The 27,220-nt window shown below is 32.1% G+C and overlaps 6 protein-coding genes and 1 long non-coding RNA gene across 11 annotated transcripts in view; 4 read left to right on the top strand and 3 right to left on the bottom strand.

The window, feature by feature from the left end:
• The first annotated feature begins 106 nt into the window (after positions 1-106).
• LOC114937523 (Vacuolar H[+] ATPase PPA1 subunit 1) lies at positions 107-3,729 on the top strand. Its single transcript, XM_029311020.2, has 5 exons — positions 107-354; positions 581-629; positions 733-816; positions 896-1,295; positions 1,383-3,729. The coding sequence occupies exons 1-5, from the start codon at positions 285-287 to the stop codon at positions 1,413-1,415; spliced, it is 636 nt and encodes a 211-aa protein (XP_029166853.1). The 5' UTR covers positions 107-284; the 3' UTR covers positions 1,416-3,729.
• On the bottom strand, positions 1,959-5,495 carry CPT2 (Carnitine palmitoyltransferase 2). 2 transcript variants are annotated; one of them, XM_029311019.1, is made up of 8 exons: positions 5,476-5,495; positions 5,225-5,240; positions 4,761-4,801; positions 3,957-4,518; positions 3,331-3,864; positions 2,741-3,230; positions 2,455-2,647; positions 1,959-2,350 (listed from the first exon to the last, which is right to left on the bottom strand). In XM_029311019.1, exons 1-8 carry the CDS (start codon positions 5,478-5,480, stop codon positions 2,224-2,226), a joined length of 1,968 nt encoding a protein of 655 aa, XP_029166852.1. In that variant the 5' UTR covers positions 5,481-5,495; the 3' UTR covers positions 1,959-2,223. The 2 variants fall into 2 exon arrangements, with proteins under 2 accessions (XP_029166852.1, XP_029166851.1); XM_029311018.2 differs by lacking the exons at positions 5,225-5,240; positions 5,476-5,495 and adding an exon at positions 4,924-5,218.
• A 426-nt stretch (positions 5,496-5,921) lies between these two features.
• LOC114937475 (uncharacterized) lies at positions 5,922-7,856 on the bottom strand. The gene is made up of 6 exons (XM_029310933.2): positions 7,639-7,856; positions 7,459-7,532; positions 6,821-7,006; positions 6,547-6,741; positions 6,303-6,464; positions 5,922-6,231 (listed from the first exon to the last, which is right to left on the bottom strand). The coding sequence occupies exons 2-6, from the start codon at positions 7,524-7,526 to the stop codon at positions 5,994-5,996; spliced, it is 849 nt and encodes a 282-aa protein (XP_029166766.2). The 5' UTR covers positions 7,527-7,532; positions 7,639-7,856; the 3' UTR covers positions 5,922-5,993.
• A 1,471-nt stretch (positions 7,857-9,327) lies between these two features.
• On the top strand, positions 9,328-14,699 carry Akt (AKT serine/threonine protein kinase). Of its 2 annotated transcripts, XM_085485129.1 has the most exons (8): positions 9,944-10,114; positions 10,192-10,296; positions 10,581-10,854; positions 10,942-11,179; positions 11,501-11,698; positions 11,949-12,219; positions 12,410-12,646; positions 12,720-14,699. In XM_085485129.1, exons 3-8 carry the CDS (start codon positions 10,670-10,672, stop codon positions 13,058-13,060), a joined length of 1,470 nt encoding a protein of 489 aa, XP_085341255.1. In that variant the 5' UTR covers positions 9,944-10,114; positions 10,192-10,296; positions 10,581-10,669; the 3' UTR covers positions 13,061-14,699. The 2 variants fall into 2 exon arrangements, with proteins under 2 accessions (XP_029166775.1, XP_085341255.1); XM_029310942.2 differs by lacking the exons at positions 9,944-10,114; positions 10,192-10,296 and adding an exon at positions 9,328-9,820.
• Positions 14,700-14,706: 7 nt separating this feature from the next.
• LOC114937482 (acid phosphatase type 7) lies at positions 14,707-17,767 on the bottom strand. Its single transcript, XM_029310944.2, has 8 exons — positions 17,539-17,767; positions 17,262-17,392; positions 16,879-17,073; positions 16,458-16,785; positions 16,180-16,362; positions 15,899-16,118; positions 15,605-15,799; positions 14,707-15,525 (listed from the first exon to the last, which is right to left on the bottom strand). The coding sequence occupies exons 2-8, from the start codon at positions 17,371-17,373 to the stop codon at positions 15,436-15,438; spliced, it is 1,323 nt and encodes a 440-aa protein (XP_029166777.1). The 5' UTR covers positions 17,374-17,392; positions 17,539-17,767; the 3' UTR covers positions 14,707-15,435.
• Positions 17,519-19,824, top strand: LOC114937483 (uncharacterized). 2 transcript variants are annotated; one of them, XR_003820894.2, is made up of 4 exons: positions 17,519-17,895; positions 18,420-18,528; positions 19,028-19,313; positions 19,461-19,824. It is a non-coding gene; the product is annotated as an uncharacterized LOC114937483 (long non-coding RNA). The 2 variants fall into 2 exon arrangements; XR_003820895.2 differs by having other exon boundaries at positions 17,522-17,895; positions 19,083-19,313.
• A 5,410-nt stretch (positions 19,825-25,234) lies between these two features.
• LOC114937477 (uncharacterized) overlaps positions 25,235-27,220 on the top strand; it is a 98,503-nt gene continuing 96,517 nt past the window's right edge. For both annotated transcript variants that reach the window (XM_029310936.2, XM_085485128.1), the window contains exons 1-2: positions 25,235-25,314; positions 26,934-27,046. In XM_029310936.2, the coding sequence (XP_029166769.1) occupies positions 25,251-25,314; positions 26,934-27,046 (177 nt within the window). In that variant the 5' untranslated portion in view covers positions 25,235-25,250. The remainder of the gene's footprint in view (positions 25,315-26,933; positions 27,047-27,220) is intronic.

Below are 27,220 nucleotides of genomic sequence, written 5' to 3' on the forward strand. Positions count from 1 at the left end.
CTTGCTTGTCAGGTAGAGTGACGTTTGATCGGCCAATCAGAGTAAACGGATTTCTTCGTTTCTATTGGTAGATTCGATGCTCCACCCATTGAGTAATATTTTTGAACACAACTCATCGCCAGCAGTCGTCACATGATAGCGATAGGTGAGATTTCCTTTCGGTGTCTCGGATGCAGAAATTAAAAGATTTGTCGGAGAAAATTGTCGCGCCCGTAAATTGACGAGTGTCGACCGTAAATTGACAGGACTTTAGATATAATTTGTAATTGAATAAAAGTGTTACAATGGCGAATATGAGATATATTTTGGGTAGCACATTTGCAGTCACCTCCTCGATCACGATTCTTATTTTAGGTATGGTTTTATTATATGTGTATTTATATTAAAAATAAGTTATATTGTGTTAAAATTATTAATATTATATTAAAAAATAGATATGCGCGATAAACTCGTAAAAAAGTGTCGAATCAAAATCAATATTTTACTAATTATATAGTATGTCTGCTGTCAACTTCCTCTTACATCAAATCTTATTTATTTTACTGAATTAACACTGGATTATATATATTTTATGTTACAGTTTTGTATTATGTATTTACTGGAAAAGGAGAGCAAATTAGTATTGCATGGTATGTATAATCATATATTTATATACTTTATATATTAGTTACTTATATTATTGGATTGTTGGCACGGCAAGATATTAAATATAATATTTATTTTTCTGATCAGGTTCTTGTCGAATACTTCCCCATACATGTGGTCTACACTAGGTATAGGCTTGTCAGTAGCTTTGTCTGTAGTAGGTGCAGCGTTGTAAGTTTGATAATACATTTATAATCCACTAACACTTGAAGTAGCATCAAATTATTTATCATAATATTCATCTTTCTAGAGGTATTCATACGACAGGAGTATCTATTGTCGGTGGAGGTGTAAAAGCACCTAGGATCAAGACAAAGAATTTGATTTCCGTGATCTTTTGCGAGGCTGTAGCTATCTATGGCCTGATTACTGCCATTGTTTTGTCTGGAATGCTTGAAAAATTCACTTACACTGAGGCTATGGCAAACGAAGAGCTTAAGAATCAGAACTGGTTGGCTGGATACTTAATGTTTGGTGCTGGTCTCTCCGTTGGTTTGGTCAATCTTTTCTGTGGCATAGCAGTTGGCATTGTAGGTTCCGGCGCAGCTCTAGCCGATGCAGCAAATTCCGCTCTTTTTGTGAAGATTCTTATAGTTGAGATTTTTGGATCTGCTATTGGACTTTTCGGTTTAATTGTCGGTATTTATATGGTAAGTTAATATAAATATATTTAAAATTATGTATTATTTTATATCTTCTTTATACAAGTTACTCATCAAATAATTTTCTTTTTTCAGACTTCCAAAGTGAAAATGGGTGACAAAGTATAAATTATAAGAGATCATAACGTTTCATTCCATATTTAGTCAGTGAAAGATTATAATGACTGCATCTATAAAATCGTTATGAAATGATAAGAAATTTCTAGATACCAATATATGAATTACTGTGTATCTATATAATTCCATTTGTGCAATTTTCATGGAGCTCTAATTTAACATTCATACTAATTTATAATTATGAATGTTGTACTTTATTGTCTATATTGTTTTAAACATGTATTTCCATTTCTATTGAAACAGAAAAATGACAGATTAAGTAGAAATTATAAACATGAATGTTTATCAATATTAGAAAACAATATAATTTTTTGTTTCACATTCTGAATATGTTATAACATTCACTTTTACATAAGTCAATGTACATATTTTCTTGTTTACATGAGTAACGTAATAGAATAATGTAAAATAATATCCATAATAATTTTACCTATCACATATATACTTATACATATATATAATCATATATCTAATTACTAGTTAATCATTAGAAAAATTGTTGGTTGATTATAAAAATTAGCATAAAAATATCAATTATGTATAAAAATATTAAAAATATTTATTCTCAACAATTGTATATAACAGTTTCTTATTATCAGAGGTAACTCATTACTGTTTTTAAGATTTTGACAAAAATAGAGAAATGTGTGATACCTCTGATATAAGTTAACATGATTGTAAACATTTTTTTTGTGTAAATGTATAATATATCTGTATAATGTATATCGTAATTATATAGTATCAATGATTTCGGAAAAAATATATCTAAATATATCTGGCTATAATATACAGTGATAACTTATTTGGATAGAACGTCATGGATCTTCTTGAATGCATGTTCCAATGTTTGTACATATTTAGTGGCATTACGATTGCCTTCATAACTTGTCACAACAGTACCTAATCGTTCATCCTGGATCATATATCTAAAAAAAATATTCATTAATTCTATATTTAAACCACAATATATTTCAAGAAGAATAGAATATAAATAGTTGACATTTTCAATAATACAATATGAATAGCTTACCCTATTCCATAACCATCAGCTACTACTGGTCCAAATCCACCAGCTATTACAACTGGACTTGATAAAGTGGATGTAGATAATATATTGTGATTTAAAGCGTCGTAAGCTGGATCTTGAAAAATGACTGGCTTAGTAGAACCAGATTTTTCTGAAATTTTTTTTAAGACAAATAAATGTCTATCAAATCCTTGGCCTGTAAAATAAGAAATATTGTCAAATCTATGTACCATTTTCTTTATTTTTTGAATTATTTATTTGAAATTTGTTTAATAATCAAATTAATTACCCATTACAGCTTCTTTAGTAAGCACATTGTGAGCTTTACTACAATCAAGTATCATATTTTTTAAATCTGATTTAGACAGTTCAGTTTGTTGTCGAGTCATAGCAATGCAGATTTTTTTAGTCTCTAATGTACAAGGTCTGATAGTTTCTGTTCTGCCGTGTTTATATGCAGCTGTGCTGCAAGATTCATAAGTCGGTACCACTTTGTTTTCTAGAATGTACAATGCCAACTGGAATGCTAGCTGCATCACGGCATCTGGACTTACTCTGAGCTTCTTACACTGATTTTTGCCAAACTCTTCATATATTGTATAGTCAATGCACAGTCGATTGATCCAATCTTGATATTTCGCTTTTTGTTGATTAATAATATTTTCGCTCTCTGCATCTATAGAAAATTGTAGTCTCTCAATATTTGCACTTTCTTGCGTAAGTTCATTTACTTCATTAGGATGAAACTTAGGATTCTTAGATATATCAGCCTTCACATCCTAAAAAATAAGAAAGATTTTTTTATATCTTGAAATCTTCAAAAGCTTATTATAATTACATAAATATATCTAAAACTAGGATAATGTCTAGTATATTCACCTGGAAGTACCTGAGTACCGCAACACCATCACCCCATGAATGTTCAAAATTGATTCCACTGCAACCGTCCTTAGAAACAATAAGAGAAAACGACTTGTCGAACCATCGATTGGTACCATCTGCATGTAAATATGTTCTAAGTAGCTTGTTATGATCAGTACCAATAACTTCGTCATCCAAGATCATTGCAAATACAGCTGAATCAATTTTCTTAAGAATTTCTCGATTCCCTGTTTCGACTAAATGTGAACGTGCTTGTGCCCACTGATCCCTTTCTGATGTCGTAAGAACTCCTACAGGATGTTTATTTGGTGGCCTATCATCTTCCAAAATCGCCTTTAAACATGCAGCTATCTCTTTAGGACTACGAATGAAATCATTTGAATCTAAAACATCAAACGCGTAAAAATGACCTCTCCTTAATACAACCAAGTGCTTTGCTGAAGAATCATGGAAGATTACATCCTTCTCTAATCCTGGTATTCTAGTTGTATTAAACAGATTTTTATATTGTGACATATCCAATGGAAAAGCCTATAATAAAAAATTTTCTTGTTAATTACTCTGTATATAATTATCTCTTTTTCAATAATATTTCACAAATAAAATTTATAATTTGTCATTACCTTAAACAAGTAAGCACCGTACCAGCTAAAGCGAGGTGGAATCAATCTTGTGACATTGCGAAACAGTTCAGTATCCGATTTTTCAGGCTTCATATGAAATACTTCTGGTTCTAAAATGTTATTTTTGAGAGACTTCAAGAATCTCAATGATGACACAACGAGATTTGTCGCCTTTACCAATTGTGTATCATATTTTGGATCGGATTCTGGACTGTAAACTAAGAAAGGATTGTAATTGATAGGTAAAGGCTTGCGATCTCGTAAATACATATCAAACCATGGTTCACTAATGTAACTAGTATGTGAGTTTTCATTATTAATATGGATCAGCTGTTTCTGCAAACTTTGCCCCTCATTGGCAAGAAATTTCGAGATGCAGGCTGATGTGTTTTGCAATTCCTTCTCATTCAATAGAGGTTTCTGCGCATTCAAATATCTCTTACATGTATCTTCAAGCTTTGGTATTGGTAATCGTGGTAAAGAAGCTTGAAAATGTAGCGTTGGAACTTTACTAACTTGCAGATATTGGTATTCAGAGATATCATATGATGACACAGTACTCCTGAAATAAACGAGAACACATTAATATTTATATGCTTATATAAAATAAATTGTATAATTCTTCAAATTTGATATTTTACAAAATCGTTAATTTATAGTCATTACATTTATATATGACACTAGTTGTATAATAACTAATTTCATACAGTTGTGATTAATTAATAGTAAGTTTTCAAACTATAAAAATAACATTTGAAAAACACATTCTTTATTGCTAGAAATATAAAAACAAAACATTAATACCTAGCTAATCGTTGTGTTAGCACAATTCCTCCACGTTTTATCTGTAATAAACATAACAGAGAAAGAGGAAATAAAAGTAAATATAAAAATATGTTAAATCTTAAAAATTAAATATTAAATATATATATATATATATAACACATATGTCAAATAATAAATTTACCATAATTTTTTGGAATTTGTTTCGAGTTAAGACAAACATTTTGTCATTCAATATGCGAATTAATTTTGAAGGCAAGCAAGTATAAAAAGTGTATAAAATTTATGTGAATAACAGGACAACAATGTGACAGAGCACTAGTATAACGAGCACTGTACAAACATGTCAGGTCTCATTTAGTACACAAATATTTATATGAGTAACGTGGCCAGTAAATATCACATTAAACATGTACCACACACACCAGACAAGTTATTTGTGTAGGTAGAAAGATGTATGTACAGATACATCACAAGTCACTGACCTCGACAGATCTGTAACTAATAAATTATGCAATTTTGCATTATCATTTACAACAATAAAATATAGTAAATGCTATATTATATATGTATATAAAAATTTGCCAAATCTGTAGATTGGACAAAAAAAATGCATGGCAAAAAAAAAATTAATATTATAAATCAAAAATATAGGTAAAGAAATTATTATATTATTTATTTTCTAATGTTAATTACATTTTTCTATTATACTTTTTTATGAGGGGTCTAACTGTACCTCATGTTGCATTTAAATATATACACGAATGAGGGTCAAAGGTCAAACAGCTGACACTTGCGCTACTACGCATGCGCGAGATTTTCCCTCGCTCTCACAAATATATATTAAATTAAACGTCAAGAGAGTAAATGAAGATTGATTTTTATATAGTTCTTTTTATTTTCACTTTATTATAACGTATCCATAATATTATTTATAAATTATTTTAACGAAAATAATAAAATTAATATAATTAAAATAATTAAAAATATAATTAAAAGCAAATTTTAATATTCAATGTTACCAAGTCATATATGTACAATACATATATTGTATATTACAATATACAATATATATCAATATATACCAATATACAATATATATCCTAATATATAAATTTTCCTATATTTATATATATTTATATATATATATATATATATATATTGTATATTGTATATTGTATATTACAATATACAATACATATCCTAATATATAAATTTTCCTATATTTTATATAATTAATTTTATCTAATTATTTTATCTAACTAATTCCTCCAACATATCCTGAAGCACGTATATTTTTTTTTGCAAACGTCTGTTATGTTGTGTTAAATTTTTAATTTGATGTCTGTTATAGGCAACATATCTTCTAAACGCTAACCATTTTTTATCCGAAGAAAAATCTATTTTTCTAAAGCATTCTATATTATATCTGGACATACGTACAAAAATCTTCCTAAGTTTAGAATTTTCTAAATTAGGTAACAGCAATTTCCTAGAAAAAAAACAAGTTTATTTATAATATTTGTAAGATATAAAATAATAAAACTGTTTTTTTTCTCTTACCTTTTTTTACTTATGCCATTTTTGTTCATAAAGTTATCACCAACATCCTCTCCTTTCTGATTATTAATTAATATAGTATTTATTTTTCTTTCTGAATCTAGAGCTACATTAACTAAATTTTCAGTTACATTAAAAATGGGCGATGATTCTTCCACATTTTTGCTACAGAAAAAATCATTATTTATAAATAAAAATTATTATATTTAGAAAATAACATTAGAAAATATTACTTGTGTTTGCTCACCTTTCTTTACATTCAACATCACTGTTTGTATTATCTTCTTCAAAACTTTCTGCTTCACAATAAATTACATCCTTTGCAATTTGAAGTTCAATTCCGGAATCATTTTGAGATACAATTTCGGAATCATCTTGAGATGCAATTTCGGAAACATTTATATTAGCCTCTTGGAAAGATGATTCTCCCTTTTCATCTTGTCTAAAAGCAAATGTTTCAAATAATTATTACATCATTATAATCTTAATTATTATTTTTAATGAAAAATTCTTCTCTCTACTTGTTTTGTCTGATGCAAACAGTAGGAAAAGCAGTATTCTTTAATCTTCTGACTTTTGAATGTGCGCTCATTTCATGAAAATCATGCTCCGTGAAATGATCACTGCAAACTCTGGCCCATTTGTGAGAGACGGTACGGCCAATGATGCTATACCATTTATACCTCATTCGTTCATCTGTTGGTATCCTATAGGATAAGAGAAAATATGTTAATTTAATATTATAAAATTTTTCTAAATTTATCATTTTATGTTACTTATTCTATATTTATCATTTTATGTTACATCTTATAACAGTTGTTAAGAATATAGAAGAGGTAATATAAAATGATAAATATAAAATAAGTAACATAAAATGATAAATTTAGAAAAATTTTATAATATTAAACTTTATATTAAATTTTATATTATTAAAAAATACTTAACAAAGATAAAGAAAATTAATTAATTAAATCTCTTATAGACTATCTCAATAATGATTCTTATCATATTTTATAATTGGTCAAATCTTTGATTATCATTTCTCATTATTCTAATTACATCCATAGATATTAGGATATAAAAAATATTCTTCCATAAAATTATCAATATTAACTTTTATTATATTATTTTTCTCATTATATATATGTATGTTTATAACCTGTGAAATGATCGTTGTGGATTAAAGGGGACGCACTCTTTCGAACATAAACAACACGTCATAACCATTTTTTTCTAAAATAAAATAAATGCGCAGTGATTAAATCTCGAAATATATATAATTTGGTATAAATGTATTGCAAATTGAATAATTTGACACTTTATCGTCCAAGGTACAAACATTCAACCTCCTCTCTTTTTACACGTGTTGTGTCTCTTTCTTTCTCTCCCAGACTGCGTTCAGAAATTACATCTGACACAGCGGAGTGTCATTCTATCTTTGTTACTTGCAGAAAGTTGAACAAAGATAGAATGACACTCCGACGTGCCAGAGTGTCATTTCCGAACGCAGCTCCACTCATCTGTCATCTGTCATCTATATAGTAGAAAGAGAAGAAAGAGATGTAAATGAAAGACAGTCCATTTATATATCTAATTCCCACATAAATCAAAATGTCTGCTACAAAAAATTAAATATATGTATATTAGAAGTAATATAAAATAATTCATTTACAATATTTTAACATTAATTCAGATATAAATTAATTCATATAAAAGCGAAATAATTAAACTAATGAGTCACGAAGTTACGAATATCTAGATACGACACGTCTGATGAAGAAGCGTCTAGAAAAAAATAACATAGTGACTTTCGTTCACGTGACAGGCGACAGTCGGGTTGGTATGACGCAGCAGCTGTGAAATGCGGTGCGCAGCGCGACGCGCAGATGATGAGTGGTGGGGGTGGAGTGAGGATAGCGCGAGAGGGGGAGGAGTGGGGGTACCGTGGCGGAGAGGGAGAATGGAATGTGACGCGGAGGTGAGAGGAAGGTGACAGGTGATAGCTGCGCATTTAATTGTTTTGATCGATTTGATTGCGCGTTTTAATTAAATTTTATTATAATAATCGTTTTAGATTGTGCAATAAAAAAATCCTTCGTGTTTTAGATCCAAAAATATTGACTATAAAAAAGCAAGCTCTTCTATCAGCTGTCAAAAAATTAAATTTGTAATAAATATTTTATTAATTATTTTTATCAATTATTTTATACTATTTTGTTAATAAAAAATATATTTTCAATAAAGTCACTATATCTAGTGAGTTTGTAAATCTTATAATAATCGTTTTAGATTGTGCAATAAAAAAATCCTTCGTGTTTTAGATCCAAAAATATTGACTTTAAAAAAGCAAGCTCTTCTATCAGCTGTCAAAAATCAGCTGTCAAAAATCAGCTGTCAAAAAATTAAATTTGTAATAAATATTTTATTAATTATTTTTATCAATTATATTTTATAATATTTTGTTAATAAAAAATATATTTTCAATAAAGTCACTATATCTAGTGAGTTTGTAAATCTTATAATAATCGTTTTAGATTATGCAATAAAAAAATCCTTCGTGTTTTAGATCCAAAAATATTGACTTTAAAAAAGCAAGCTCTTCTATCAGCTGTCAAAAATCAGCTGTCAAAAAATTAAATTTGTAATAAATATTTTATTAATTATTTTTATCAATTATTTTATTAATATTTATATAATATTTTGTTAATAAAAAATATATTTTCAATAAAGTCACTATATCTAATGAGTTTGTAAATCTTATAATAATCGTTTTAGATTATGCGATAAAAAAATCCTTCGTGTTTTAGATCCAAAAATATTGACTTTAAAAAAACAAGCTCTTCTATCAGCTGTCAAAAAATTAAATTTGTGATAAATATTTTATTAATTATTTTTATCAATTATTTTATAATATTTTGTTAATAAAAAATATATTTTCAACAAAGTCACTAAATCTAGTGAGAGTTTGTAAACGAAATAAAAAAAAAAAAAAAAAAAAAAAAAAATGCATCGCGACATGGAAACGCGACTCGAAGGGAGCCTCGGGGCGACAGTGGCGCCGCCGCTCTCTGACGTCTCCCTCGGTCGGGTTCAGCGTGATCACGTCGACGATCACTTGTGTGTGTACATATGCATTACCTGCCACACGCGTATCTATGATTACTCAAGTTTGTATATGCGCACCACTCCCGCAACTGCGTGTTATCCGCGATTATTTTCGTGAGGCTCCAGGCGCGACGCGGAACCTGGGGCATCCGCGGGATCTCGACGAGTGCGCCAAGACGAGAGAGTGATGGGGGACGCGGCGATGAACGTCGCAGCGTCCGGTGGCGGCGGCGGCGGTCTTAGCGGCGGCGGAAGCGGCGGCGGCGGCGGAAGTGGCGGCGGAGTCGGTGTCGGGGTCGGTGTCAATGTCGGAGTCGTCAGCGGCAATGGCAGCGGAAGCGGCAGCGTCAGCGGAGGCGGCACCGGGGGCGGCAGCGGTCAGCGCATCGTCAAGGAGGGCTGGCTCCAAAAACGAGGTACTAAGGGGCCCCCCTTTATTCCCCCTTCCTCTCTCTCTTTGCCCCCCTCCTCGTAACGGGATCATAATATTTACGTCTTGCGCAATGTTTACTCCGGGGGACGCGCGTCTCGTGATTGTCGCGTGTTGTATTTTTCTCTCCCCGACGTATGTCATGTCACGCGCGCGGGATAAGTGTCACGGACACGTGGTGGAGCTCGTATGTATCGACGTCGACGATAATCTTGTCCTGGGGACGTCGACTTTTATTTTAGGCCCTTGCAATGGCTTTGCTGAGATTCTTTGTTTTTCTGTATGATTGTTGCCTTTTTTTTACCTAGTATTTTTTACGCCACATTTTTGTGCAATAATAATCTTCTCTTATTTTAGCTTCTATTTTAAACATATTAATTAGAAATGTTATATATTGGCTCCGATAAAGATGGAATTTATGAATGATAGTCTTGAATGGAAGTACAGAATATTGAAAAAAAAGTGAGAGTCTTGATTTTTCCATTGTGGTTGTTGCCTTTTTTTTTCTATCTAGTCATATTTTGCGCCAAATTCTTGTGCAATAATAATCTTCTTTTATTTTAGTATCTATATTAAACATATTAATTAGATATTTTTTATTGATTCCGGTAAAGATGGAATTTATGAGTCTTGAACGGAAGTGTAGAATAATGAAAAAAAATCTGGAGATTGAAGAATTTATTAAATGTTTAATTAGAAGCTATTTGAAATCATGAAGAAAATATGAGATGATTTTTGTTTGGTAGGTGAACACATAAAAAATTGGAGATCAAGATATTTTGTCTTGAGGGACGATGGTACATTGGTCGGGTTCAAGGTGAAACCTGATCCGCAGATGGCTGCGCAAACATCTACGCAGCCATTGAATAATTTTACAGTACGTGGATGCCAAATAATGTCAGTGGATAGACCTAAACCATACACATTTGTTATAAGAGGCCTGCAATGGACGACTGTAATTGAAAGGACATTTCATGTAGAGTCGGAACAAGAAAGAGAAGACTGGGTAGCAGCGATCAGGTATGATTTTGATAAATAATCTGTTGAGCTTCAAAATATAGCGTATGCAATATTCATACAACTTCTTTCCTTATATTTTTCTTGCAGATATGTAGCAGATAGGTTAGCAAATGAAGAAAATCAGCAGCATGAACAATCCCAAATGCAACAATCTTCCTCTTCGGAAGATGTTGATATGGAATCGTCAGTAGGTGCTAGGTCTGATTCTTGTAGCTCTTTAGGTGTTGTATCTACAGACATAGACGGTGGTAGTATTGATGAATTATCAGCAAAATTCAGTGTCCAAGGAACTTCAAGTAGTAAAAGCACTGGCAAAAAGAAAGTAGTAAGTTATGGAAGCTTGTTTATTGATATAAATTATCTTATCAGTTTTAGGAAATACATTTCTGAATATGAGCGCTCTATATATATGTATATGTGTATTTGTGTCAGAAGAAATTTACAAATAATTTTGATTTATTAATTTGTCTTTCAAAAGGAAATTATAACTTATAAAATCTTGCTTATTGATATAAATTATCTTATCAAGTTTTAGGAATTACATTTCTGAATATATGAGTACTTCATATACACATATATATGTATCTGTGTACATTGAAATTTTTAAATAACTCTGATTTATAAATTTTCTTTTTATTTGTTCCAGACACTTGAAAATTTTGAATTTTTAAAAGTTTTGGGAAAAGGGACTTTTGGAAAAGTAATTCTTTGTAGAGAGAAAGCGACGGGACATTTATATGCTATTAAAATTTTAAGAAAGGAAGTTATTATTCGTAAAGATGAAGTGGCGCACACACTTACCGAAAACAGAGTATTACGCACTACTAATCATCCCTTTTTAATTGTAAGTTTATTGTACAAGATGTCACTAAACGCGTATGTATTTACATATATTACTAAATGTTATTTATTATTATGAATAAATAACAAATTATTAATAAGTACCAAATTATTAATAAATAACAAATGTTATTTATTATTATTAATAAATAACATTTAGTAATGTACTTACATACAGATATTATTATATATTTACAATGTTATAATTTAAGATCTGTATTTAATATAATTAACATATTTTTTCTAATTTTCAGTCTTTAAAATACAGTTTTCAAACGGCAGATAGATTGTGTTTTGTTATGGAGTATGTAAATGGCGGCGAGTTATTTTTTCATTTAAGTCGGTCACGAGTATTTGGCGAAGATCGTACTCGATTTTACGGCGCAGAAATTATATCGGCCCTGGGTTATTTACACTCGCAAGGTATTATATACCGTGATCTCAAATTGGAAAATCTTCTCTTGGACAAAGACGGGCATATAAAAATTGCTGATTTTGGTTTGTGTAAAGAAGACATTACATATGGTTTGTATTATATTTTTAAAAGCTAGAGTAAAAATAATCAAATGTATATACATATATACCTATATATGTATACACATGTACGGTATAAGTGTATAACATGTATAAATCATGTGTGAGTGTGTAAACTTTAATATATATAATTAATTATATATAATTAATTTTATATAATTAATTAGATATGTATTTATAGGAAGGACAACAAAGACATTTTGTGGAACACCAGAATATTTGGCACCAGAAGTACTCGAAGATAATGATTATGGACGAGCCGTAGATTGGTGGGGTGTGGGTGTAGTCATGTATGAAATGATGTGTGGTCGATTACCTTTTTATAACAAAGATCATGAAAAGCTATTTACGCTTATTTTATTGGAAGAAGTAAGGTTTCCTAGGACGATTAGTAATGAAGCAAGAGATATGCTTGGTGGTGAGTATCACTCTAATAAACATAATGATGGCGGTTCAATATGAGAGGATTTATTTTTCAATTATTTTTATAGGTTTGTTAATAAAGGATCCAAGTAGAAGATTAGGTGGCGGACCCAATGATGCGAAAGACATCATGAATCACGCATTTTTCTCGTGTATCAATTGGACGGATCTTGTCCAGAAGAAGATTCCTCCACCTTTTAAGCCGCAAGTGACTTCAGATATTGACACTCGATATTTTGATAGTGAATTTACCGGCGAAAGTGTTGAACTTACGCCCCCGGATCAGGGCTGTTTAGGTAGTGGAGGAGGTTTAAATTCTATAGCAGAAGAACAAGAACATTTTCCGCAATTTTCGTACCAAGAAAGTCATTCCGCAGCAACTTCTTCCATTGTCTCTATTAATCACTGACAGTGTCAAGTGTCTTGCTTAATTAATATAACAAGATGTGTGGTTTATTAATGCATGAAAAAAACCTCGAGCAAAAAACATTCAATTACAATATGTATCTTGACAATTGTCTGCAAAGCTTAAAACTTTCCCGATGATAGGCAAATCAATAAAATTATCTTTCTTTATGATGCTTTTTTTACGCATCTTAAGAGATTGTTACATATCTCCAATGGCAAATTAGATTTATGCGTATAAGTGTGCGCTCGCATATAACACCTATACACATAATTATTAATCACTAAAATTGTATATGGCAAAATGTATACTATAAGATTAGGACGAGATATAGTAAGATTAATATTTGCTGCGTATAAAGGAATATGACAGGGATTATAAATTACGTTCTTAATTGAATCGAGTTAATTCAAACTCCTTGAGAGACATATTGTGAATATTGAATAATTTTCTTGTCGTCAAGGAATGTGCGATAATCGTTAGTAAAACAAATCTTTGTTTAACAAAAGCTACACTTGACACTTTCCAAGTTTATTATCACTGTTTATTATCTTATTTATGGAAGGACAGTTCCTGATATTTTTTTAATTCAGTAGATGACTGTTACGGCAGATGCCAAAGTAAAAAAAAAAAAAAAAAGTAAAAAAAAAAAAAAAAAACCAGCTGGCAAGAAGCCAGGTGCAAAAGAAAAAAATGGTTTGTCCATTGCGAAAGTAGAATTGTAGTAAAAAAAATATCAGCTTTAATTGAATTATTGTATAAATTTGCGGTCACTTTTTTAGCCTTATAAGGATCGTCATTATTACAACTGGTAATAATTGGAGATGTGCGAGTATTCGAAAAATTACGAACTGTATAGAGTTCGGAGCACTTATTTGAAACAAATGTTCGACTATTTTTGGAATATTGCTCGGAATGATAGGAGGATTGTTTGAAAAAAACTTGTAGCTTAAGTATTTTCTGCTTTTCTGTTTTCTATCCTCTCTATATGTGAGATAAAATTTCCGAGATATTAAAATACATTAACTTATTAGAATATATACATGTGCTGTGTATAAATAGAAAACATGTTTGAAAATTAATTCTCTATTACATTGCTGCAATTGGATATTCTAATTATTGGATCATGAGCTTATATTATGAGCTTAAAGCTTAAGCATAATAGACATTCAATTCCATAGTTGTTCAATGTAGCTTACAATTAGAATCTGGAGAAATGGGAATTCTAAAGTAATGCTTTTCAATATATTATATTCAGTTTATCTATCTTCATTGAGTAAGATGTTTTTAACCCACAAAAATTTAGACATCAATATTCATAATAGAAAGTAATGTTTTATATATAAATATACGTTTCTATCCTTGTTAAAAAAAATCGCGATTTTTTTATAATCTCAAAAGATCGTTTTCAAATATGATTGTTATGTAAAAATAATTTTTTAATGGAGGTGACAAAATATGTAAATCTTTACTCTTCTTTACTCGTGTCATCAAAATCTGAAATCGTTGCTAGACTTAAAAGCTATTGGCACAAAAGAAATTGTGCATAATTGTGATCAAAGTGCCTAGTGAACGATTATTCTCTAGTGCAAATAATGTATTACATTCGAATGCAAATATGAAATATAAAATAACCACATAACCATGTGTACAATTATCCTATTATTTATTATTACCTGTCGGGACTTAATCACTTAAGTATATATACACAATATAATATATACACAAAAGCTACAGGTTTAAAAATTTACTTAGATTGAAAATATGTTTATCACACAATTATAAGAGCGATCCGAACATAATAGCTCGAATGAGTTCTATCCGAAATAAAGTTGCAAAATATGTGATATGTAAAACTTCGAGAAACTCACACATGTCTAATTATAACGAATTTTAAAAATCGAAATGATTGAATGAACAGTCAAGGCTATTTGTTATTTTATACCTTTATGTATCATTGAATATTAATTAATTATGAGAGCTAGATGGATACGAAATCTTATACACTAATACTATATATTATTAATACTACATTATATACTATATAATAATTATATATATATACATACATATATATATATATATTTATATTTTAACAATTAAAGGATTATATTGTACGTTTTTTGCATTTGCTAATTTTTTACTTATTCATATGCAAATCACGCTAATATTTGTTCATGTATACATTTCGACCATCGTATTATCCAGCCTACGTAAAATATGTACTAAAATTTGAATTATAATTGTATAAAATTATACATATAGTCAAAGTGAAGGAAAAATCTTACTAACAATATTGCTTGACAAATTTTTTATATATTCTTGATTGTGTTTTCTATTTTATCACATGGCGCTAATTAAATGGCATTTATATTATTCTAAGGAAAAACTTCTACGTACTGTGGTAAAACATTCTCTTTCACGAGCCAAACCCTGTCTAGAACAGCACCTTCTTTATCATCGGACACCTATTATTTGCAACATAGAAAAGGTTTTATAATGTTGTTACAAAGAAAAGCGTTAATTCAAGATTTATTCTTGGAATACCTGTTCTAGATACATGTGAGTCTTATTGTACGCCTTCATTCTTGTGTATCCATAATCCGAGCTACGATATGCGGACCAGGCTGGTCGATCGGGAACAAATTTCTCTCGGCCCTCTTTACAACCAGCTGATCCAGTAATTATATGCACAGGTGCTTTGTAATTTTTATATGGCTCTTCATAACTACCATTATACACCTATAACATATAATTATAATTTTTCATTATTACTAATTGTGAGCGCGCGAATTTTTCCCTCAAAATATATATAAATAATATGATTGGTTGGACAATTACTTGAAAGTTGTACATGGGCCACAATCTTTCGTAACTGTGTTCGTGTGCCCAGATTTCCAAATCCACTTTATATTTGAAAAACAGATCCTCCAGTCCGAACCATGTTAAAAATGGCAATCCGACTCTAATCAGGCTTTGATGATTCGTGCAATCGTCTGCATTTGCATTGCTGCAATACATTGGTCTATGTCCAAATGTTACTATCCATGGTCGTTTAGCTCTGTAATCACACATTTTTTTGTTAATCATTAATAGTCTAATTTTAATTGATAATCACATACCTTGCTTCAGGTTTATTTGCTTCTCGCAGATCTTTCTCCAACCATTCGTATTGTTTAATCATTTGTTTTATACCATAATTCATGAAGTAATAAGCTTCAGTTTCTATAGCTACAAAATGTACAGGACCTACATTAAAGCTATACCACAAGCCTTCCGAGTTACCTGGCATAGTGAATCGGGCTCTAGAAAAAATGGTTAAAATAGAATTAAATTTTTTGCAAGTATTCAATAAAATATCGGCAACTAAGTTGTGTGGAATCATTCAAAAATTATATACCTATAATTACTAAAATTATATTTCTCTTCGTGATTTCCAGGTACCGTCATGTATGGCATAAAAGCAGCCACAGATTCAATTTGTCGCATAAATTCATCACCTACGCGTGCATTGTCGCTATGCATGTCATAAGCAAAATCACCAACATGAATAGCAGCGTCGTATAAACCACGTTGCGTCTCATCTTGCAGACGTGATAAACTCTGAGCATTCTCATTACCCATATCCCCAAAAATAACTATTTGCGGTGACCAATCTGTGGAATCCTCAGGCGCGGTTTTTATATAAAACATACTTGACCATCCATAGCGACTACCACAGTGATATACTGATGGCAAACGGTAAAAATTTATTATTATTTTAGCGTCGTACCATAACTTTAATTAGTAATGAATAGTAAAACACGCAATATTCATCTTACTATATTTGCTGTTTGGCGTTAAATCTTTTAGCCACACTCTGTGGATGTACTGTTTCTGTTTTTTCACACCGCCATCGATAAAGAGAGTAGAATTTCCTTCAGCTCGCAAAATAAATCCACCTATACCATATTCTACTATTGACTCTTCCGTATCACTCCTTGTGCTCCAGGTGACAATGATATCATGAATGTTATCTGAAAATTATACACAGAAAATACATGTATCAATGATCTTTTTCATCATTACTTGCGTAGATAGAGAACTATCTTATTAGTATTTAAAGAATTAATCATAACATTTGTTTTAGATTACAATTTCTTCTTATTGTAAAGAGACAATTGGATAGTTTTATATATATGTACTAGCATAAATTAAAACTTACCACCATAGGAAAGATGAACAGCTTCCGGCTGATAATGTATCACATTCAATGGTCCACCAAACACAGTGGAGATAAACGACAGGATCACAAACGTGATGTATGGATAAAGCATCTTGTTTATATATGTAGAACTGAGAAAAAATAACAGACATACTGATGTCAGGTAACGATTATGATTATGCAGATATTAGAACAAAGAGCTTGACAAATTAAAAATCAAGCGTTTAAATTTAAATTCTATAATTATTTATTATATATTATGTCAAGGTCACTATACCTGTGGATCAAATATGTAATACGTGTCTCTATCCTACAGACGAACGAGAAAGTGACAATCTCAAAAATGATGCGTAATTAAAATTTTATCTAGGAAGAACTTCGTCATCGAAAACATGACATTTTGACTTTCGACGTTTACGTTCAAACAAAGCGACTCCCACTTTATTTATCCCCGTGTCAGCTGGTATCAGCATCAGCTGTCAGTGATCTGTCACCCGTCATAATCGTCACAACACGATCGACCAATCGCGCGCATGCGCCGAACGCGTGCGTGCGATTGGTCCATTATATCGCGAGTTGACCCTTATTTTGTATTTCGCGGCATTCACATATTCTACATCTGCCCCGAATACACGTATGTATATATTACAGGTTATATATATATAATCTAATTATGTATATATTAATTAAAATTCTCTTTTTGCATAACGCGCTTGCGAAGACCTATATTTATATTTGAGATAATTGTTATGAAATGATTTTGATATATGTTTTATATCTCTTTCGTTCAACTGTATTAGGTTATATATATTTTTCGGAATATAATACAATAATTAACTATATATAAGTAAAAGAACCATAAAAACATAAAAAGCATAGAGAAAATACGTCAGACTTTCCTGACAACCTAATAATTAATTATAATTATACGATTGTAAATATTTCTTCGTCGAAGAATTTTTTATTCGGACTACATCGTTTATTTTTCGTCTTGTATATTCGAAGAGAATATTGAGAAAATAGCCAACAATTTTGTTATTATCGAGTTATAATCTTTGTGATTATGTAAAATCATCGTATTTATACATAGATTTATAATTTTTCATTTTATATTATCGTTGCATTTTTTAAAGCGTAATTTCATGGTTATCTTTATAGCGACCTCTCGGAACTAGTAATCGATCTCGAAATGGTACGATATATCGATATCGATCCTGCATCGATCGACACCACGGCACTCGCCATTTCTTGAAACAACGATAGCGAGGTAAGAGCTCAAATGTAATTCTCAACATAAAAATTAATTAATTTTCAAGCATACATCCGAAGATAATGAAACTTTCATCTGACGTGTGATATAATCGACAGATCATTCAATTCGTGCATGCTGGGATTAGAATTTTTTCAGTAGAAAGCTATAAATGCAAAAATTTAGCGTGTACATAATTCTTTATCTATCTCTCTCTCTCTCTCTCTCTCTCTCTATATCACGAAACAAGTTGCAGAATTTGAATTTTGTCATAAATTTGTAATTATTTAGAAATATTATAATTATATATTATAATTTGTAATTATTTAGAAATATATTATATTTGTTTACTCATAATTAAATTAAAACTGTGGAGAGAGAGAAAAAGAGATAGAGAGCTTAATTCAATTTCGGAGTAATTCTCGCGATATACGAGACTGTAAATTCGGAGTCGTAAGATAGCTCGCGGATTTACTATTAATCCAGACTCGAAGTTAAACCTTGCTGTCACTTGCAGACAATAGGACAACGTTGATTCCCTGCGCCGATATACGACAATAATGTAATTACAGAAGACGGAGGCTGGAGAAATTCTCTGTGGTGTTATACACGGAGAAGGAGCGAGAGAGAGAGAAAGAGATGGAGAGAAGTCAGGAAGGCAGTTACCGAACTAACATCCCTTATATTGATCTTATAGTCTTGCTCTTCTCTTTGTTTCGCCTTTAGTTTGCACGTGTTTCCCGTATATATGTGCATCTGCAAGAACGTCAAAGAATCTCACGGATCCCCGAGGATATAAACAGGTACATATATATAATTTAATGTAATAAAAGCACATTAAAATAATCCTTGCTAAAGGTTCTCGTGAAATTCCTGAATTGCGCGTGTATGTGTTACATCTATATATATGTATAGAAAACAATTTCTGAAACATTAAAATCTGTTTTTAGATAACTGGAGTTCGCGAAAGAGAATTACTACCATGATTGCAGCCAAGGAAGTGCTTGAATTATTAAAGTGTTTGGGCTACACATTTTAATAAGCACGAGACGCCCCCGAGGAATCGTTCGTTATAATTATAAGGTATATAGCGCATTAAAACTGCAATGAAAGTTTATGCGATTCTCCAAGTAGCAAAAAATGTTTAAAACTCATTTTTAAATATATTTAAAAAACGTTAAAATAATTAAATTGGTTACAAGTCTCTTTTTATTAATTTAAAAAATATTATATTTTAATGTTAATGTAATATTAATATATTTATTTTATTAATACTTTATTGAGATGAAATATATTAATAAAATAAATATTTAATAAGCGTTAAATAAATATTTGTATAACATTAACGTTAAAATAAAAGTTTTTTTAATTAATAAAAAGAAATTTAACTCATTATTTTAACGTTTTTAAACTATATTCGAAAATGAGTTTTAAACATTTTTTTTGATAAATGTTTTGCTCTCTACCGTTTGAAAACACGCATTTTCATTTTTATTGCATTAGAATTATTTACAATATTTAATATGTGCGTATGTATATGTATCTTGGATTTTATAATTCTATATATTATTTAGAAAGATCATGCATTATATAAAAACTATTTTTTTCTAACTTTGCGAATATTGATATACAAATTGAGAAAGGCGTTTAATATATCCGATAATTATCTGTAAAGTTTTTGATAAGTCTTGAGTTTATATTTTAGAGATCAAATAGTTTTTTTCTAAATATGTTTCATGTAGATTATATTCGGGCTAAACGCGAATATTTTTTTTTGAAGATTTTCTCAATTTATATTTAGTATCAATGAATTTGTAATGTCTTTTCGAAAGAAAGTTTTTCAAGAAATATACATTGTCTTGCGAATTTTCTTACTTCATATACGTCGAGAGTGTTAGGGGGAGCAAAAGTAATATAAGTTTTCTATTCTACTTTCAACCCGGCACGCGAGACGGTCCTCTGAGCATAGAGAACCCACTTGTGTAAATATTCTCAGAGATCCAATATTGTTCGGAGAGAGAGAAGATGATTTGATATTCGCAAATTTAATATAGAATATTTCAAATTCTAGATATGTTTATATACGCACATATATATCTTCTAATAAAAACTTAAAATATTTGATCTTATATATTGATTTTTTTATTGCATTAAATAAAAAGATTTTTGAAGGAAGAAATAAAGAAATAATGTCGGAATTTAAATCGAATTTTAAAAATTTATACAACATGCAAAGACTACTCTGTAAGCAATGTCATATTGTTTATATTAATAATAATTGATTCTTATATATGTAAAATAAAATCTTCGATATATATTCTCAATATTTTTTATTGGTAAACAATCTTATTTTTGTTATGCTAATTCATATATACATACATAATAGATAAGACAGGAATAAGATAGTTTCGCAATAAAATTTATGTTTATCAAAGCATTATATTGAATAGTTTGAACTGGCATTTGAGATAAGAAAAGAATAAGATTGTTTTGCATTAAAATTTATATTTATTAAAAGCATTATATTTAATAGTTTGAACTGGCATATAATAGATAAAACAAGAATAATTGTTTTGTAATAAAAAAAAATTGGGAATATATATTTTATTAAATATATACATATATAAAAAAGACATTATAATTATTATTTAAATAAATCGATGTTTTTTTATTAATACTTTTATATATATATATATATATATATATATATATATATATATATATTTCTTAATTTATTTTGTAACTAGTTTTGATTATAATAACAGAATTATAATAACTCGTAGTAACAATTTTTGCTGATCATTTTTGTCGCTTATTATTTTTTCTTTAGTTGATGAAAATTGTAAAAATAACGTAATGATGAGTTAACGTTATTAATTTGAAAATATTTTATGATATCAACGAAAACAAGGAATTATAAGACACAAAAAATTATGTGTGGATCTTTTGTTATAATTATTATTAGAAAAGGAAAGTTTGTCTTTTAAAAGTCAACAAAAGAATATATTTTATCGATCACGCTTCTTTAGATCACAGTCGATAAATTTGGCTTACAAATTATTTTCTGTCCCGCTAGATGTCGCCAGCGGCGACTTTGGCAGCGCGACGCGCCTTGACGTCACAGCTGAAAGCGCGCCATTTACTCCTTTCCACGGGCGTCCTTCCCTGCGTGCGGATCCGAGCGGAAAACCGGAACTAATCACGGGCGATTGGGTGAGTAACAGTACTTTCTCAACAATTAAATCACGAAAGCGATAACTGCGAGAGATGTATTTTGACCATTCGTCGACATTTATCTCTCAACATTTCGGAAAATGGAAAGAACATCGCGAATTGACGATGGCGCGAAGATTCGCGGCACTCGAAGTGTATCGCGGGTTGCCGCCAATCGAGGCTCACCGCCATCGGGGGTTGCTTTTGATCAGGGATGTACAAAATGAGTGTCCAAATTTATTTTAGACACCTGTTTAAAATAGGAAATGGAAATAAGCATATTTAAAGTGATTTTTGGAAATTAAAATAGTTTTTCTCCATATATATATATATATATATTTAAATTCTTATTTTTTTTTATAAACTCTAAACTTTTATAAATTTTATATATCTTTTAATATAAAAAATTTGTTTAATGCAAAAAGTAAAAAATAATAATATATGAACATATTATTGATATCTTTATTAATAACGGGTGTTCAAATCCATTTTAGACACTCATTTGAAACAGGAAATAAAAAATAGACATTTTAAAAATATTTTTTGACATAAAAATGGTTTTTTCCATATATATATATTTAAATTATTTTTTTTTATTATTTACTTCTTGTAATTATTACTTATATGTTTCTTTTAATTCTTATTTCTTTATTAAATTTTTATAAATTTTATATATTTCTTTATAAACTCTTTAAACTTTTATATATAAAGTTTATAAAAGTTTAAAGAGTTTATAAAGAAATATATAAAATTTATAAAAATTTAATAAAAAAATAAGAATTAAAAGAAACATATAAGTAATAATTATAAGAAGTAAATAATAAAAAATAATAATTTAAATATATATATATATATATATATGGAAAGAACCATTTTTATTTCAAAAAATATTTCTAAAATGTCTATTTTTTATTTCCTGTTTCAAATGAGTGTCTAAAATGGATTTGAACACCCGTTATTAAATATATATATGTAGATATATACATATTATTGTGCGATACCTCGATAAATGTTTAATTTGCAAAAGTGCAATGGAATAAAAAATGAGAACCAAAAAAGCAATGAAAACTGCAAATGCAAAATATATAGATTTCGCAAACACATATACAATTTTGCAAAATGCAAAGCGCAAAACATACATTTCCCGTTCGAAATGCATTTATATTTGACAACGCACACCCCTGCTCCGGCTCGGGAGGGATGGTCTCGACGCCGGCGCGACGTCGCCGACGCCGCTGACGCCGCTCGGCGGCGAGGGTCGGAGGCGGCGCTCTGCCAACGGTGGCAAGCAGCCGAGCGGTGGTGTGTGTCAGCAGGGCTGCCGCGCGCGTTCACACCCAGTCCAAGAGTCGACCGCGAGGGGCAGTTTTTCCGCGGTTTCCCCGGAGAGTCGCGGGCCTCGGCTACGACGTATTCGCGTCCGAAAAAAACGCGCGCCCGAGTCTCGGTCGTCGTCGTCGTCGTCGTCGTCGTCGTCGTCGTCGCCACCACCACCTTCCTCCCTCTCGTCCCCTGCACTCTCAGTTAGTCGACTCGCGCTATTCGGCCGGGGATTGCGCCGCTCCCCAAGGTGCATCGTGTCGCGGCCCGATTAAGGGTGGGTGGTTGCGTGCCGTTGTCGCGGTAGAAGGCGGAGGGTGAGAAGTGGAACACACGCGCACGCACGCACGCACGATATATACTCCATATATATATATATATATATATATATATGTAGATATATATATACATATATATATCCTATCTAACCCAAAGACCCTAAAAGCAGAGTGATCGAAGACCAGGACGTTTGAACAGCATCAGCGGCGGTGAAAGTGATAGCTTCGGAGTCGCCATCGGTGCTGGTCCTGTCAACGTTCGTGGAAGCAGCACGAGGAGGATCGTCGATCATCTCCGACCTTCGACTTCCACATTTTTTCCCGCGGAAAGGAGAGCGAAAAGTGTCAGCATGTCGGTGCATCAGGTTCGGTCCTCGTGAAGAGAGAAAAAGCGGCACGAGGGACGTGCAGCTGTCACTTCCGCCTCGCGTCAGAAGGGATCATACACGATCAACTTGAAGAAGCATAAGCTCAAGACTCACCGTATCGGAGTAACCGCACGTAAACATCGCCGTGTCTTCCTGAAGAGCGGCCGCAAATTGCGTATAAAATGATCCCCGTCTTGGAGTCTCGCGGCAAGTCGGAGACGTCGTCCAGGACTCTCGGTCTCGCGTGGTAGCGCTAACCCGCCCGACAGGATCCAAGAAGGAGCGACAGCGTCAACGTGAAAGGAGCAGCTGGTCGACGCGGAGCCGATGCGGAAGGACGACGGCGGCAGCAACAGGAACAACAATAACAACAACAACAACAACAACGACGACGACGACGAGGACGACGGGACGATGGCCGGTGGTGATGCGTGGACGAGAGAAGCGGAGCCAGTCGAAGCGGTGATCAATAATAAGACGCTCCGGCTCGCCGCGAGATTGTGAACCGGCGATCGCTGACACTTGACAATCCTGGCTCGCGCGACACGTCTCCGGAAGGATGTAGGGGAGGGGCCCGCGCAATCGGGGCCCTCGTCGTTTCATCCCCCATGCACCCCCTCGCGACGACGATGGACCCTCTCGCGAGGACAACGATCTGAGGGCGAGTGCGCGAAAAGGAAAGAAAAAGGGATTCAGAGAGAGAGACAAGACGAGAGTTTATTACGAAATAATAATAAAGTCGCGACACCCCCGGTTGGGTGAAGTGTCCCGTGAGGGTGAAAAGGAGAAAGCGCGAATATAAGGAGGAAAATAATGATGTGTTCCTTGGTCCATCTCTCTCTCTCTCTCTTTTAGGCGGCACCTCGTTCATATATCGAGGGTGCATCTTTATAGTTTTCTCGTCGTCGTATATATATATATAGTAGAGCATTTTTTCTTATATACCACTCTCGTGCGTGTGAAAGCATAGATGCCTTAGTGTCCGTTTAGAGTCTCGAGGTTTTTCCGATCGCGAGTTTCTTATACAAGCACTTATATCGAGGAGTACGCAAATCGAGGAACCACCGATCTGGGGGTGAAAAAAATCGCGAAAAATCGGGAGAGAGTTATAAGTGCCGCGAAAAATATAATCGTTGTTAGAAGAGCCGGCCAAGTTAGAGAGAGAGAGAGAAGTAGGTCACGAGGTCGATACCAAAATGAAGTGAGGATGCGAAGAGGAAACACGGGAAAATGGCATGTGCTAACGACGTTAATAACGGCGGGCTGATTTTTCGGGGCGGACCCGAACCGGTGTAGATAGACAGAGAGAGAGAGAGAGAGAGAGAGAAAGAGAGAGAGAGAGAAAGAGTGTCTGTGGGGTGTGTGTGTGCGCGCAAAGTATAATTAGTGATTTGCACCCCGTCGTGCACGGCGCGCGCGCGCGCGCGCGCGCGTGCGAGCGTACGTCATCTCGCGTGGAGTGTCGCGCGCTCGCGATAGATAGAGAGAGGTAATCTAATAGCGGACTTACCCCATCCCCTACACCACTGCGCTCTGCACGGAGGATAATTACTACGCGAAAATGGTCGATCTAGGGGGATACATTATTATATTGACCAACGACGACGGGAAGATCAAGCTGTACGGTATGTATTCAAGCGTGTGCGCACCGACTTCTCGCAGCGGGCTCCCATTGCCGGATATTCGACGAATATGCAAATCCCGCGCGAGACGATAAAACACATGTCTCTTACCCGCCCGCGAGATATGAGAAACGTCAAATAAAATATAATATGAAATCCTGTATTAGTCTCGCCTCCAGCAGCTTTCTCGCCAAAGTCAATCTTGGAGAGAATTTTGTATATTTTATACACGTTTGTTTATTATCATATTAAATATTAATTTAATGGAGATTATGTTGAGAATGTCATTTAAAAATATATATATATATATATAGGTAAATAAAATATGTATAAAATAAAAAAATAGATATAAAATCCAAAAAATCCATAAACAAAATATATATAATATTTATATTATTATATATATTTATTAAACTTAATTATTAAAATTTATTATTAACTAAAAAAAAATTTAATAATTAAGTTTAATAAATATATATAATAATATGAATATTATATATATTTTGTTTATGGATTTTTTGGATTTTATATCTATTTTCTTATTTTATACATATTTTATTTACCTATATATATATATTTTTTTTTATACGTTTTCTTTCGTCCCATATGATATGGCTTCCGTCGAATATTTGTCAATTGAACTTGTGTCGTTTTCGAAATGGCATTTTCAGATAGATATTCGATTCGTTTCTCTTCCGACTTGTACTTGTACGATGCGAGCAAGTATAGAGGAGACGGAACGGAGAAATGCGAAAAGAGAGCGCGAAAACTTTCCCTGTCAGTCAGATAATCGTACGTGTAGCTTATACACGTCGCGCACGCTTTCGGAAACAGGAAATGTGCGACGGACGGATTTCCGATTTACGCGACGCGTTACGGTAATGCGCGACGATTTACATAGAGAGGACGTTTCGCGACGTTGTTATTTATAGGCTGACCTTTATGTTTATCGTAACGTGCGCTTTATCGCCGCGACGAAGGACTTGCTTATTTCACGTTTTTACCTTCTTCACCCGCATCGATTTCCCCGTCGGATATTTTTCTTGCGAGATATTTCGATTTCGATCTCTCTTTAAAAAAAAAAAAAAAAAATATTGTCTATTTTTTTTGCACATTTTACGAATATAAATTAAATACGATTATTATATAATTATCTATATTAATTCGCTGCGAGAATTGTACATGAAGGCATTTGCATGCCGGTGTTGTGTGTTTTTATTTAAATTTTGTCGAAAGAAAATGACCTTTCTGTAAGAACGATTTCAGGAAATAATGCATATATATATACCAGTCGATTGCTTTCACAGTTCATTTACGAAGCGCCAATGCCTTCCAAACGTTCGCGTTCATTAGTAAATACGTTCTCGTTTACGAAGCAGATTAAATGTTATATTCACGGATGCTTAAACAGCGATTTTTGTATAGCAAAGCTTAAAGCTCGTCCCGTTTTGTACGGATTATCGTGTTTGGAAATGCGAATCGGAATATTCATACGGAACTTCCAAACGAAGCGCATTATGCAGAATTATTCGTACAATCTTTCTTCCATTCGGCATTAAATTCCTTCTTTCGGTAATTAAAAAATTCCAAATTACACCGATGATTTATTTACATTTGTGCAGGCTCGCCGGCGGACAGTGCGGATACTTTAGAAGTGGGCGATGAGATTTTGGAAGTGAACGGTCGCACCTTAGAAAATGCAACTCATAATGAAGTCATCCAATATATACATCAGGTAATTGCATCTTATGCACTTGGAATATTTCACATTATTATTTTTTTTAGTTAAATTAATTTTAATAATTAAGTTTAATAAATATTTAATATATATATATATATATATATATATATATATAAAATAAATGAATATTTATATATATTTTGTTTATATCTTTTTGGATTTTGTATC

Source organism: Nylanderia fulva, unplaced genomic scaffold (assembly GCF_048542155.1).
Source record: "Nylanderia fulva isolate GAGA-0341 unplaced genomic scaffold, ASM4854215v1 Scaffold34, whole genome shotgun sequence".
In the NCBI taxonomy this organism is placed as follows: Eukaryota; Metazoa; Arthropoda; class Insecta; order Hymenoptera; family Formicidae; genus Nylanderia; species Nylanderia fulva.

What these genes read in the sequence shown, in the direction of transcription:
- Akt (XM_029310942.2), top strand. Translation starts at nt 9,592, where the DNA reads ATGGGGGACGCGGCGATGAACGTCGCAGCGTCCGGTGGCGGCGGCGGC. An exon ending in GACTGGGTAGCAGCGATCAG is followed by an intron (nt 10,855 to 10,941) that starts GTATGATTTTGA and finishes TTTTTCTTGCAG; the next exon opens with ATATGTAGCAGATAGGTTAG. An exon ending in CTAATCATCCCTTTTTAATT is followed by an intron (nt 11,699 to 11,948) that starts GTAAGTTTATTG and finishes TCTAATTTTCAG; the next exon opens with TCTTTAAAATACAGTTTTCA.
- CPT2 (XM_029311018.2), bottom strand. Translation starts at nt 4,962, where the DNA reads ATGTTTGTCTTAACTCGAAACAAATTCCAAAAAATTATG. An exon ending in ACGGTGCTTACTTGTTTAAG is followed by an intron (nt 3,865 to 3,956) that starts GTAATGACAAAT and finishes TTTTTATTATAG; the next exon opens with GCTTTTCCATTGGATATGTC. An exon ending in TACTAAAGAAGCTGTAATGG is followed by an intron (nt 2,648 to 2,740) that starts GTAATTAATTTG and finishes CTTATTTTACAG; the next exon opens with GCCAAGGATTTGATAGACAT.
- LOC114937523 (XM_029311020.2), top strand. Translation starts at nt 285, where the DNA reads ATGGCGAATATGAGATATATTTTGGGTAGCACATTTGCAGTCACCTCC. An exon ending in GAGCAAATTAGTATTGCATG is followed by an intron (nt 630 to 732) that starts GTATGTATAATC and finishes TTTTCTGATCAG; the next exon opens with GTTCTTGTCGAATACTTCCC. An exon ending in TCTGTAGTAGGTGCAGCGTT is followed by an intron (nt 817 to 895) that starts GTAAGTTTGATA and finishes TCATCTTTCTAG; the next exon opens with AGGTATTCATACGACAGGAG.
- LOC114937475 (XM_029310933.2), bottom strand. Translation starts at nt 7,526, where the DNA reads ATGGTTATGACGTGTTGTTTATGTTCGAAAGAGTGCGTCCCCTTTAAT. An exon ending in GTTTGCATCAGACAAAACAA is followed by an intron (nt 6,742 to 6,820) that starts GTAGAGAGAAGA and finishes ATTTGCTTTTAG; the next exon opens with ACAAGATGAAAAGGGAGAAT. An exon ending in GATGTTGAATGTAAAGAAAG is followed by an intron (nt 6,465 to 6,546) that starts GTGAGCAAACAC and finishes TTTTTTCTGTAG; the next exon opens with CAAAAATGTGGAAGAATCAT.
- LOC114937482 (XM_029310944.2), bottom strand. Translation starts at nt 17,373, where the DNA reads ATGCTTTATCCATACATCACGTTTGTGATCCTGTCGTTTATCTCCACT. An exon ending in AACGCCAAACAGCAAATATA is followed by an intron (nt 16,786 to 16,878) that starts GTAAGATGAATA and finishes GTTTGCCATCAG; the next exon opens with TATATCACTGTGGTAGTCGC. An exon ending in TATAATTTTAGTAATTATAG is followed by an intron (nt 16,363 to 16,457) that starts GTATATAATTTT and finishes CATTTTTTCTAG; the next exon opens with AGCCCGATTCACTATGCCAG.